Raw genomic sequence first — 12,766 nt, forward strand, 5'->3', positions numbered from 1 at the left:
CACACTGAGGAGATCCCCCTGAGCCTGCTCTGCTCCAGCTGAACAGTCCCAGCTCTCTCGGCCTCTCCTCATAGCAGAGAGGCTCCAGTCCCTTCACCACCTTCATGGCCCTTCGCTGGACTCTCTCCAGTGTGTCCCTGTCTCTCTCGTACTGGGGAGCCCAGCACTGGACCCACGGGCACCCCACTCCAGGGGTGGCCTCACCAGTGCCGAGCAGAGGGGAAGGATCCCCTCCCTCCACCTGTGACGCTCCTGATGCAGCCCAGGACACCGCTCGCCGCCTTTGCTGCAAGGGCACGTTGCCGGCCCATCTTCAACCCCGAGTGCACCAGGACCCCCAGGGCCTTTCGGGCCAAGCTGCTTTCCAGCCGGGCAGCCCCGGCACACCCTGGTGCCTGGGGTTGTTCCTCCCCAGGGGCAGGACTTTGCACTTCTCCTCGTTGAACTTCATGAAGTTCCTGTTGGCCCATTTCTTCAGCTCTTGCTCCTGCTTACACCCAGCCCTGGGTGCTCTGCCTGGCAGCTCCCGTTGTCTCAGCTCTCCCCATGGGAATTATTCCCTCCTTTAGCCTGAACAAGAGCCTGAATGCAGCCCAGGGAGGCTTCCTCCAAACCCTGACCCGAGAGCGCTCTGAGCTCTCCAGAGCACCACGGCTCCTCTTTCCATGTCCAATGACGCAGGTTATGGGAATATCAGAGTGGCAAAGGCTATGGCAGTACCCGCTGGGAGACGGTCTGCCCTGCCTACGGTCTCCGGGAAGGGCAGCAGGAACGGCAGAGCTGCCCCACGGGAAGGGGCAGGAGGAGATGGAGGGGCTGCGGCACCCAAGCGTGAGGCTCCGGTGCTGGAGCCGGGCAGAGGTGGTGGAGCAGCTCGTGCTACAGCCGACTTGGGCTGAGCCCTGCACCGCGGGGCTGTGGCACGAACAGTCGGACACTGGGTGTTTTCACAGCGCTGCTTGTTCCCAGTCGGTGCCCAGCCAGCACACACCGGCCCTTACTGGCACTCTAACGCAACTGTTGGTCTCCTCGCCGAGCAGGCGGTGATGGCTTCTAAACCTTTAAACCTGCCTTTAAAGCTCTGCCGGAGGTGGGTGAAGGAGCACACCAGCCCGAGGCTCCCACTCCATCCCTGAGCAGGGGAAGGATGAACCCAGCTATCTATCGTTTCCCTCCTAATTAACACCACCTAATTAACACCAGCCCAAGGCCATCGAGCCTTGGCTTTTGCAGAGCAAAGGCAGGCTGTGAACCAGTAAAAAAGCCCTGTTAACACTGCTCCCAGGACCAGTCCTGCTGGGGGAATCCCAGCCTGCAAGGAGTCTGGTGGCCCTGAGCAGGGAGCAGGACCCCTGCTGCTGGAGAGCCAGAGCTGGGCCCCAAGCGCAGGGCTGGAGCCAACAGCTGGCCACAAATCCAATTTTCCTTGCCAAAAATCTGTATTAAATATCAGAGGATGGGCAAAAGGTGGAGGGAGTCCTGCCTGGGACAGGTCAACGCCCTTGGGGGCTGCGTGGGGTTTCCAGCATCCCCCCTCGGGCTCTTGCTGGCCGATTGTTTTTCAAATTGCTGAAGTTTCATAGTATTATCATGTCAATGGGCCTGGCCAGACTCCGCAGGGCTGGCTGCCGGGGACTCAGCCTGGACAAGCCCTTAGCAAGAGCAGGCAGGGAGATGGCCCATAGCCCCTGCCCTGGCCCCTCCTTCCCCACCAGCTGGGAGCTCCCTGGCTCCCGCTCCAGCCTGGGTTTGCCCGGGGATTTAGGCTCCCCAGATGCTGCATCAGGCACCCAGTGGGATTTTTCCGAAGCTGCTTCCACACTACCTGTATCTGCAGCCCAGGGAGCGCGGGAGGGCTCACGGCCCAGCCCTGGGCAGGTATTTGAGCCCAGAGACCACTTCCCGGTTGTCTCAGTTCGGCAGCAGACTAACACAGCCTTTTTGTAAGGCTGGGAGCAAAAGCAGACTGCGGGACAGTCCTGCCTGGGCCCAGCGGCTGACACAGACCCCGGGGGGGTGGCCGGGGGGGCTCTGTAGTGTCACCCACCAGGAACAGGCTGGGTGCCCGGGCAGGGAGCAGAGCGGGCAGGATGAACGCACACTGCCTGGTAATGGCCCTGGTTTGCAGGCAGGAGCGAGCCTTGCGTGAGAGGGCTGGCTGGGGCGGGGGATGCACCATGCACTGGTGCAAACTTGCAGCAGGCAGGATTTGCACCCAGGGCTGGCCCCACACCTCGCCTGTGATTCACCAGCCCATACCGCGTTTGCATTAACGGAGCAATAGCAGTTTGGGGATACAGTTTCACTCAGGACATTGAAGATTTAGCCGCAACTAAACAAATGCTTTAAGGAATTCTCCTTTTTTTGCTATTTAATCCTTTATTGTACCGCAATCTGCTTCGCACAGACCAAAAACCTACCGTAAAAGAAGGCTTTTTTGCAGCCTTTCTCAGTACCCAAACGGACACCCATCTTCTTCCCTGCAAGCAGAAAAGAGGGGAGGGAGGGGAGCTGCAGCACAGCCTGCAAAGGTGGTGGAGCCTGGGAGGGGAGAGCTGCCCCAAGGCTGGCTCCTGTGCCCGGGTGCCATCAAACACCCGCTGCAAACAAGCTCTGCGTGGAGGAAGACGGAGCAGGACCCGGTGTGCCCCACGAGCACACGGGTCTCTGGGGGGATGCACACACATTCATGTGCTTGGCTTGGCAAGGATGAGTGTGGATACCCCCAAGAGGGGGGATGGACATCCCAAAGAGGACATCCCCAAGAGGGGGGTCTCTCTGCTGGTACCCCTCTGGGCTGGCCGCTGGACAGGGTCACCTTGGCTTCCTGTGGCAGCACCTTCTCCATTGCAGGAGCTGGAGGATCGGTCTGTGTTTCTCACCATGTCGTCCATGCAGCCTAGAGGGTGCCTGACCCACGGGATGTGGCACCACTACTCAGAACAGCTCTTCTCTCTGGTTCCCACTGATGAAGGATATCACCCAGGGTGGACATGATGGACGCGTCCCCTTCTGGGCTCGGCGCTGCTCACCTGCCTGTCCTGACCATCTGGCAGAAGGTGAAGGTGTGACCCAGCCTCACATCACAGAAGGGCACGGAGCACGTGGTGGGGAAATCCTGTGGGAGCCACATCCTGGACCAGCAATGTGCTTGCACGTAAACAGAGCGATTTGGTCTCCAAAACTCAGAAGGTCACCTTGGGCTCTGCTATTGCAGTGGGGAGGCGCAGGGAGAGCAGTGGCAGCCCAGTGAGGCCTCCAAAGACCTCACCCAGTCCCTTGGCAATGGACACGGCAAAGGTCCCACTGGTGCCTCCTCAATCGCCACCCTTGCTTTGAAACACCTTCCACTTTCATGGGAGCGGTGATGTGCTGAGCTTCTCATTTCCCATTTAGCAAGTCAAAAAGCCACCAAACGAAGCACTGCTGGTGCCTCAGGGTGGTCTGAGGTCCCTGGGGCCATCACCCACACGCAACCCATTAGCTCCTGTCCCCAGGCCTGGTCCTGCACCAGTGCCTGCCTGTTCCCTACCAGCAGACACCAGTAACCCCTCGGTGCTCAGTTACAGGATTCAGCCTTAACGTGGCCGGGGGGAAGGAGCTTGTACGGTGCGCTGTGGCGGTGCCCCTGGGTGGGTGCCCCTGTGCGGGTGTCCCTGTGTGGGTGCCCCTGTGCGGGTGCTCCTGGGCGGATGTCCCTGGGTGGGTGCCCCTGGGTGGGAGTCCCTGGGTGGGTGTCCCTGCATGGGTGCCCCCGGGCAGGTGCCCCTGTTCAGGTGCCCATGGCGGGGTGCCCCTGTGCGGGTGTTCCTGGGCGGATGTCCCTGGGCGGGTGCCCCTGTGCGGGTGTCCCTGTGTGGGTGTCCCTGTGTGGGTGCCCCTGTGCGGGTGCTCCTGGGCGGATGTCCCTGGGCGGGTGCCCCTGGGTGGGCGCCCCTGTGCGGGTGCCCCTGGGTGAGCGTCCCTCTGCGAGTGTTCCCGTATGGGTGCCCCCGGGCGGGTGCCCCTCTTCGGGTGCCGGGGTGCAGCTCCGCGCAGGGGGGGCTACCGCGGCATTTCTGCCGCCCGGCGCAGCCCGCGGGGCCGGGCGGGTGCGGGGGCTCCCTCCCGCCGGGCACCGTGTCCGGGCGCGGGGGCAGAGCCCCATCCCCGCCGCGGGGCCGCTCCGGGCGGGGGTGCCGCCGCCGCCGCCGCCAGGTACCGGCCCGGGGCTCGGCGGGGCGGGGGCGCGGGTGCCCGCTGCCCGGTGCCGCGGCGGTGACAGCCGGGGGCGGGCGGGCCGGGGCCGGGGGCGGGGGGCCCGGCCGAGTTCCTGCCTCCTCGGGAACAAAGGGAACTCTGTCTCGGCATCTGTCACCGCCGCCCACCCAAAACTTTTCGCTGCGCCTCGGCCGCCCGCCCCGCCGCCGCGGGAGGGTCCCGCCGCACCCCCGGCACCGGCACCGGAGCGGCGGCGGCGGCGCGACCCCGGCGCGGCCCATGCGAGGGCCGAGGCGGCGGCGGCGGCGGCCCGGGGGTAAGAGCGGCAAACATGGAGTCCCGGCCGGGCTGCGGGCGCGCCGGGCCGGGCCGGGCCGGGCCGGGCCGGGGAGCGCGGGCGGCGCGGAGCGGAGCGCGGCCCCGCCGCCTTTGTGCGGGCCGGGCAGGGCCGGGAGCCGCCCCCGGCGTGAAAAGTTTGTGAGAGTCGCGGGTGGGCGCGCTCGGGGGGGTTTTGTTCCCTTTCCGCGTCGTTCCTAACTTGGCCGATGTTGTTTGTGTGGTCGGGGCTATTTTTGGGCCGGTTTCTGCCCTTTGCGGGGGTGCGGGGTTTGGGGCCGCGGGCCAGTTTCCAGCTTCTCTTTCTTTCTCCTTCGCCTCCCCGGGCGGGGGGGGCCGGGCTTGCCGCTTCCCCCGGCTTTGTGTCCGCGGCGGGCAGCGGCCCCGGCGCCGCGCTACCTGTTGCGGCCGGAGGGGCGGCGGGGCCGGGGGGGCCGCAGCGCCGAGCCGAGCCCCCGGCCCGTGACAGCGGCGCGGGGAAGTCGCCCCCGCTGCCCCCCGCCGCCGTCCCTGCCGCACAATGACCCCGCGTGGTTCCTTCTCCCCGAAGCAACTCCGACTTTCCAGCCCCGGCCTTTCTCCTGCTGAGATTTTTTTTTTTATTTTTAAATTTCCCCCCCCCCAGATGCTTGATTTTTTTCTTGCCCGCTGCGAGTGGCTCCCCCTGCACCCCGCTGGCGTGCGCTGGGCTCACGCCTGTGCATCTCCGCAGACCTCCGGGGGCTCTGTTTAGGCAAACCGGAGTGCCGTGGGGTGGGCTGTTGTCTCCGCCGGTGCCTGAAGCTTCTCCTCCCACCGGGGGGGCCTCTGCCTCTGAATTATCCCCCCCCGGCCGGGTGAGGAGGGGGTGAGCCGCCCCCCACCTCCGAGGCGCTGGGAGGGGGTGGTCTGCGGCTGCTTCCGCCCCCCCCCGCTCCCCTGGCCGGGACGCCGCCTGACGCCTGCTCTTTGGTTTCCACCTTGCCAGGCTTTAACCAGGAGAGATCTGTGGGCAGCTCCACCATGTCGGATAGCGACCTCGGGGAGGACGACAGCGCCACATCCCCGGACCCCTCGCAGTCCAACAAGAGGAAGAGAAGGGGCAATCTCCCCAAGGAGTCCGTGAAGATCCTCCGTGACTGGCTGTACGAGCACCGCTTCAATGCCTACCCCTCCGAGCAGGAAAAGCTCAGCCTCTCAGGGCAGACCAGCCTCTCTGTGCTGCAGGTAGGAGCCAGTCCCCCACACGCTGGGGACGCCCCTGGGTCCTCTGCCACGGTGCTTGAGACAGGCCAGACCGGGAGAACCCCCCGAAGATCCCAAAGGACTTGGCTCGCTGGAACCGCTTGCCACTGAAGGGCAGCGAGGAGGCAAGGGAGGGAACGGCAGGGAAGCAAAGCCACCTGCGTGTGGGCAGCCACTTTTTGGGAGAGGTCTGAGCCCCAGGGACCAGTTTTATGGCAGTGCTGGAGCACTTTTTGGCTGGCCAGAAGATGGAGGGCCTGGGAAGGGGACAAACTAAGCAATACCCTGTTGTTAGTAAAAGCCGCCACAGGTGGGAGGGTTTTGGGGAGGTGCTGCTTTATCCTGTTCCCCTGGGCACCCCCCAGCAAAGGGGCCAGCGCTACCCCCCCTGCACACAGAGCTGGGCAGGGGACAACCATCCTAAGAGAGGCCAGGTGGGCCATTAGCAGCACTAAGTACTGGCTGGCCCACCTGGCCCCAGTTACACCAGTTGCATTAAGGGGAGCCCAGCCCAGCTGAGGGCTCCTGGGCAGGAGTCCCCCTGCCCCTGGTTGTGCGCTGATGTGCTCCTTGTGGCACTGTGATGGTGCCCAGCCAGGAGCCCTGGCTAGCAGTGGGGGTGAGCAGTGCTTTTCCTTCCAGCTTTGGCTTTCACCCTGCCCGCTGTTAGGGCGGCAGGGAGAACCTGCCTGCAGCTGCCTGTCCCTTTGATCCACGTGAAGGCCAGCAGCCTCCAGGCAGGAGGACCCCTGCGTGCCCAGGGCCCCGTCCCCCCCTCCCAGCCTGGCAGGGTGGGAGATGAATGGGGGCTTTGCTCTGTTCTCTGGTTCTGGGGGCACAGCAGGGTGGGAAACTGCTCTTGTGTGCAGGAGAGCAGGCAAGGGCCAGCGGGTTCGCAGCCGAGCTCCTCTCCTTGGGGCTTCCTCTCCACCTCTGGCTCCTTTCCCTGCAGCTCAGCGCAGTCCTGGCCAGCTGTCCCGGCCACGGCCCAGACACCGGTGTGTGGGCAGTGGCTGTCTGGTTTCCCTCTTCCTGGCTGGCAAGGCAAACTTTCTTTTTCATTTTAATGTCTTTCTTTAAATGCTGGCTGTGCAACAGATTTGCATCCGGGCAGCTGCTCCGAGGGGAGGCTGGTGGTCTGGGAGGGCTTGAGTCAGAGTGGTGGGATCGCAGCGATGGGTTTGGGGCTGTGGGAGTCCGGGCTTGTCCTGGACCGGGGTTGGCACGGCGGTGCCTGGCACGTGGGGGTTTACCCGGGGCTTGTGGCAGTGGGACTGGCAGGGACCCGGCTGTCGTGCCCTGAGCTGTTTGGGCCCAAGGAGGGTGTTGGCAGGCACGTGGGCTTTTGTCGAGGTGTGGCCTTGCCGTGTGCCGGCTGCTGTCTGCCCCGTGGGACCCCCTGCAGCCAGCATGTGCCTGGAGAGGAGGCTGCCCCTGTACCCCCCAGGCAGGGGGTCCCAGCCCGGTGGCATTTCCCAGGGCTGGCTGAGGGCTGTCACCGGGATTTCTGTCAGTCTGAGGTGATGCAACAGGACGCCGTGGGGGCTGCTCCATCTGATGAGGAGAAGCCTGTTGGGGTGGAGGTGTGGGACACCCTACAGCAAGGCTGGAGTGGCTGCAGACTTCGATCCGTCAGCGCCGATCCGACCCCTCCAGGAGCCTCTCGAGCGCAGGGCTCTGCTGCAGCCACTGGCCGAACAGCCCCCGGTTGTTTATTTGTGCATCCCCCTGCCCGGTCCAGTGGTCTGGGGAGCTGAAGCCAGGTGCCAGCGGCCAGGGATCAGGAGCGCAACAACCCCGGGTCTCCAGGGAGACCGGGAAGCCATGTGTCACCCTTGCAGAAAGTCGGGAGGTAAGGAAGCGGTGCCTGCTCCTGGCAAGGCTTCCCAGACAACAGCAGGTTTCCAAGCCAGTGCCCTCCTGTGGGGATGGGCTTTTCCTCCCTGTAGAGGGGGTGCCACTCTTGTGGCGGTGGTGGGGACAGACGCTGCCCAAAGTGATGGTCCGGTGTGCACTGGTGGTGGGGCCAAGCAATGGCCATGTTTAAAAAAACCAAAAAAAACCCAAAAAAAACCCCAAAAAAACCAAAAAAAAAAACCCGACAAAAACCAAAGAAACAAAAACCCCCAAAAACCCCCAAAAAGCTGCTTGCCTCAAAGCTGAGGCATATCCCAGCTCCCCGGGCAGTCGATGCCGTGCGGTGTCACCGGTGGTTGTGTGTGCCCGTCTCCGTGCTGCGTTGTCCAGAGGGTGTTGAATGCTGGAAGGAGCATGGCAGGGGGAACGGCAGGATTTTTGGGGGCTTCTCAGCGCTGTGGAGTTGGACGGGCTTTTTGTTGGGAGTCCAGCCCTGTTGGGGATTACAGCGGTTGATGGCTGTGGGATCACAAGATCATGTCAAAGGGACCCGGCTAAGGCTTGCAAGGGAGGGTGTTTGGAAGAGAAAAGGGGGTGAGACTGGTTTATTTGAGGGTGTTAAATGCCAAATATTGTCTTAAAGACAAAAAAAGGACAACTGAGATCTTGCTGCGATCGAAGCTGTGGTAAGTTCTCTCTCCCCGGGGGAAATATTTTACGTAGCTGTTGATTTAGGAAGGAGCAGTCATTTTTTTCCCCTGATTTATTCTCTTCTAATTGTTTTCTAGGAGGAAGGCAGTTATTTTAATGTAGCAAGATGCTGAATGTATAAAGATGCTGAAACAATACGTGGCTGAGACTGAATACATGGCCACTGTGTTTCTGAAGGGCTTCCAGAGGTGTAGCTGCAGAGCTCTGCCTCTTTGGTGTGCAGATGTTTGGAAGAGCCTTTAAAGTTAGCTGTAACCTCACTCGCTGGCAGGAAGCATGGGAAGGTGTCGATGTGCTGCTGCAATCCCTGCTGCCCTGTTCGGGGCTGGGGGCTGCAGCTCTGCGAGCTAAATGGTTTTTAGGGTTTTCCCTCCATGCTGCTGTCCTGCCGTCTGTCTGCTCCGGGCAGCCTCAGTGCTCCCGTCCAGGGTGGCAGCATGTTGGCACCGGTATCGGCGTGCGAAGCGTGGCCGGGCATGCCGACCTCTGGGGTGGGTCGCTTGGAGGAGGGAAAACTCCCCCCAAACTGGGGACCTGCTGGAGGCCGTTGGGCTCTGAGCTGGCTCTGTGCAATGCCACAGCCTCCGGTTGGGGGGACGGCAGGAGCCCCCAGGAGGGTGCTGGGAGCTGCACCCCGCTTTACCTGCACGCGCCTGGGCACAGTCGGTTGCCGGGACTTTGGGGCTGCAGTGGGGGGACAGCGCTGAGCCCATCCTTCCCCAGGGAGCGGGCAGCTCTGCTCGAGAGCCACTGCAGCTCCAGTGGCTCTGTGCAGCCTTGCTCTGGCTCGCGGGGTGGCTCGGCCCCAAAGCTGCCCAGGCTCCCTTTGTTCAGTGTGCTGGCGCGGTGAGCAGGTGCTGGCGGTGCCGGGGGGCTGGCACCCATACGCGGTCCCCGCCAGGGAGAGCTGGCGGGGTGGGCTGGCAGGGCTGAGTGGGAGCGTTGCACCGCAGGCAGCCGGGACAGGGGTGCAGGGAGGAAGGGGCTGCCCCAGGCGGGCGGTGCCAGGCAGGAAGCAGCCGGCGTTGGGGTTTCCGTGGGTGGCTGGGCAACCCCTGCCGGGAGTAGCTCTGCCTCTCCAGAGCCCCATGGGAAGGAGGTGCGGGGCTGCGGGGGAGACCTGTGGTAGCTGGGGCGTGCGGGAGCTGCTTGCTGGGTCTGGGGGGGCTTCTGCTGGCTTGGCTTCAGGCTGCCACTCCCGGGCCAGTGCTGTGCATGCGTGACAGCCCCGGGCTGACAGCACTGCGCCCCTCTCTCCTCCCAGATCTGCAACTGGTTCATCAACGCCCGGAGGCGGCTGCTCCCCGACATGCTGCGCAAGGACGGGAAGGACCCCAACCAGTTCACCATCTCCCGCCGAGGGGGCAAAGCTGGTGATGTGGCTTTGCCGCGGGGGGCTGCTGCTGGCTCTGGGGTGCTGGTGGCACCTCCCGTGACGGCCGCGGGGGCCTCCAAGGTGCTGTCGATGTCCATGTGCCCGCAGGTACTGTGCCACCCCGCCCAGGCGCTGGGCAGCAACCTGACGGTGGTGAGCACCCACAGCCCCGAGCGGGAGAAGCCCCCTGGCCCGCAGCGAGCGGAGCCGGACCCTGCCCCCAAAGCGCCGCTGGGTGCTACTGGCAGCACCATGACCTTGCTGGCCCGGGCCGAGGCGGCCAGCCCCACCAGCGGACTCTTCAACACGCCGCCCCCGACACCCCCCGAGCTCTTCGGCGACGACTTCAGCAGCTTCCAGCTGCTGGTGGAGGTGGCGCTGCAGAAGGCGGCCGAGCTGGAGTCGCAGCGGCAGGGCGGGCAGCTGCCCCTCTCGCCCCAGACTGAGCCCCCGGGAGCCTCCGTCTCCAAATAAACCCGTGGGCCAGGTCCCGCAGGGTGCCCTTCCTTGGGGGGTGCCTGACCCTCCCGGCCTCGTGCCACCGTCTGCCTGCACCCCCCGACCAGCTCATCTCAGAAGCGGACTCCTGCCTTCCGGGGGGCTCTGGTCTCTCTGTCAGCCAAGGGCGGGGAGGAAGGACTGTCCCGTCCCGCCGTCCTCTCGCTGGGGAGGGGCCCCCCCTGCTGCCCTTGCTGCCGAGGATGGTGCCCCGGGCGTGCGGGAGGATGCGGCTGCTGCCATCTGGCCATTGTGAAAAGACCTTTGCAGCTTTACTGACCTCTCCCTGCCGTGACCGACGGTTTCTGTGGAGCTCCCCTTGGAAAACCTGCTGACTTCTTTTTCTCCCCCCTGTAAACAAGGGTCCAGCCAACACTGTTTCTTCAGGGAGAGAAAGAGAGAATTTATTTTTTTTAAAGTTCGTGTCTGTTTTAAGGACTATGGATGAAAAGCTTTTTCTCCCAAATCTCTGATCTCTCCCCCCCTCCTTTTCTTTTTTTTCCCTTTTGTTTGTGGAGGGCCTTTCTGGTACCTTGGGCTGGCCAGGAGCCCTGCCTTGCCCAGGGAAGGGCAAAGGACGGATGAACCTGAAGTCTGTGGCATTTTTTCACATGGAAAATATGGGACCCTCCTCTTCTGCCTTAGGGTGTTACGGATGCTGCCAGTAGAAATCTCTATGGTGCTGTTTAGCAATTTTTTGTTGAAACATTTTCCCTTTAATTGTGATTTATTATATGATTTTTTTTTTTTTTCCTTCTATAAGCATTTCCACAACTTCCCCGTGTTTCTCTTGAGTTCCTGCTGAATGTGTGCACATTGTGTCCCGGAACGGAGAGCGCGTTGCAGAGCCTGCGAGATGCTGACAGCAGGCTGCTGCTGGGGGTGGACGCAAAGCTGAGACTGTGAAATTTTGTATCCAACTTCTTTATTTTCTATTTTTTTAACAAAAACATTTGGAAAGAGGCGTGTTGCGGGCACGGGCATGTGTGTTCTTCTGCAAGCTCGCAGCCTGCAGACCACGGTTCCTGGAAAGCAGAATCGTCTCATCAGCCAAGTGCTGATGAACTGCCCTGGGAAGGCGGAGGGATCGAGTCCTGTTGCTCCCCCATCCCCTTCCTCCTGCTCTTGCTCTCCAGGGCTGAGCGTGGCTGTGCCCGGCTGTGCGCTGCTGGTGACCTCTAGTGACAAGCTGGTGTCTGCTGGGAGCCGGCTGGGCCCCCCAGCCTGGCCCGGTGGTGGCTTTTGGGCTCCGGGGCAGTTCCTGGCTGGGCATCACTGGCTGTCACTGAGTGGGAGCCTGGGTGCTGCGCTGGTCCTGGGACGGAGATACTGCTGTTTCACTGTAAAATGTAAGTTAAATAGCGATACGTATGCACCTATGTTATCTATCCTGAGAAACACTAATCCTAGGTAATTAGCCTGATTATTAAGTTGCATGACTAGAGACGATAATGTCTGCAGGATCTGGTGCTCTGCAGTGGCTGGAGCCAGCAGCGCTGGGGGAGCAGCGTGCTGCGGGATGAGGGGCCTGGAAGGGAAAAGCACTAATTTTGGCGACTGGTGTTTTCCCTGCCTTCCTTCCCCTTTTCTTCTTAAGAGAGAAGGTGACAGGGGAGAGGAGTTCCTGGGTGCTAGTGGGGAGCTGCAGGAAGGCTTGCCAATAGTGTGTTGCGTTGGCCGGGCGCCCCTGTGCAGCGCAGGGATGGCTCCAGCTCCGGCACTACCCGGCTGGGCAGAGGGCACCACTTCAGGTGGATGCTCCTCATGTAGCTGTGAACATCCCCTTCCTCATCTCCCCCAGCTCCGTTTTATGTCCAGCCTTTTTCTTCTGCCTCCTTTCTGGGGAAAGCCCTGAATTTTAGGACTCCCTCCCTTATTTCTAGGTAGCCCTTCCCCCTGCAGTTCTGTTTCCTCCCCCAGGGGAGGGAGAGGCCTTTTAGTCTCCTCTCTTTATTTTGCCCCAGTTGAACCAAAGTGGTTTCCTCCCCCAGGGCAGGAGTGCTACAGCTGTGCCTGTGCCATGGACCTGGGGATGGACCAGAAAGAGTGGGGAGGGCAGGCATTATTGGAATGAAATTTATGGAGCAAAAAACTACTGTAAATATATTTTTGTTTGTTCTTCTGTTGTCAAATAAAAGTTTTTTAGTTTTGCTTTTTTTTTTTAAATATGAGCTGTGTGTTAGACTGGACTATGTCATTTGTGGATGGCTTACTTGCTCCTCCCTCACCACCACCCCCCACCTCCTGACACTCAGCCAAAGCAGCTTAAGAGGTCTAAGGAGCACTGCTGGGTGTGGAAAAAAAGGGGTCAGTGCCTGGCACGGGCCTGCACCTCCACCACCACCACCACCGTTTGCTCCGACAGCCCTTACGTGCTCGCTTCCCACAGTATTTGATGCCCAGTGGCTGGGAGCCAGAAAGCATTTGGCAGCAGCGGAGCGCTGATGCATTTGTGTCTTCCCTCCTCCTGGCCAGCATCGGAAAACTGAGCACCACTGCTAGTCCCTTGGCAAAGGAAGAAAGAAACAGCATCTCACGGGGCTCCACTGCTCGCAGTTTCCTGGG

At 61.9% G+C, this 12,766-nt stretch overlaps 1 protein-coding gene across 1 annotated transcript; it reads left to right on the plus strand.

Annotated features, from left to right (window-relative positions):
* The first annotated feature begins 4,181 nt into the window (after window positions 1-4,181).
* Window positions 4,182-10,238, plus strand: TGIF2 (TGFB induced factor homeobox 2). Its single transcript, XM_075166227.1, has 3 exons — window positions 4,182-4,197; window positions 5,504-5,742; window positions 9,593-10,238. Exons 2-3 carry the CDS (start codon window positions 5,539-5,541, stop codon window positions 10,175-10,177), a joined length of 789 nt encoding a protein of 262 aa, XP_075022328.1. The 5' UTR covers window positions 4,182-4,197; window positions 5,504-5,538; the 3' UTR covers window positions 10,178-10,238.
* The last annotated feature ends 2,528 nt before the right edge of the window (window positions 10,239-12,766 follow it).

This window comes from Calonectris borealis, chromosome 17, assembly GCF_964195595.1.
Source record: "Calonectris borealis chromosome 17, bCalBor7.hap1.2, whole genome shotgun sequence".
NCBI classification, from domain to species: Eukaryota; Metazoa; Chordata; class Aves; order Procellariiformes; family Procellariidae; genus Calonectris; species Calonectris borealis.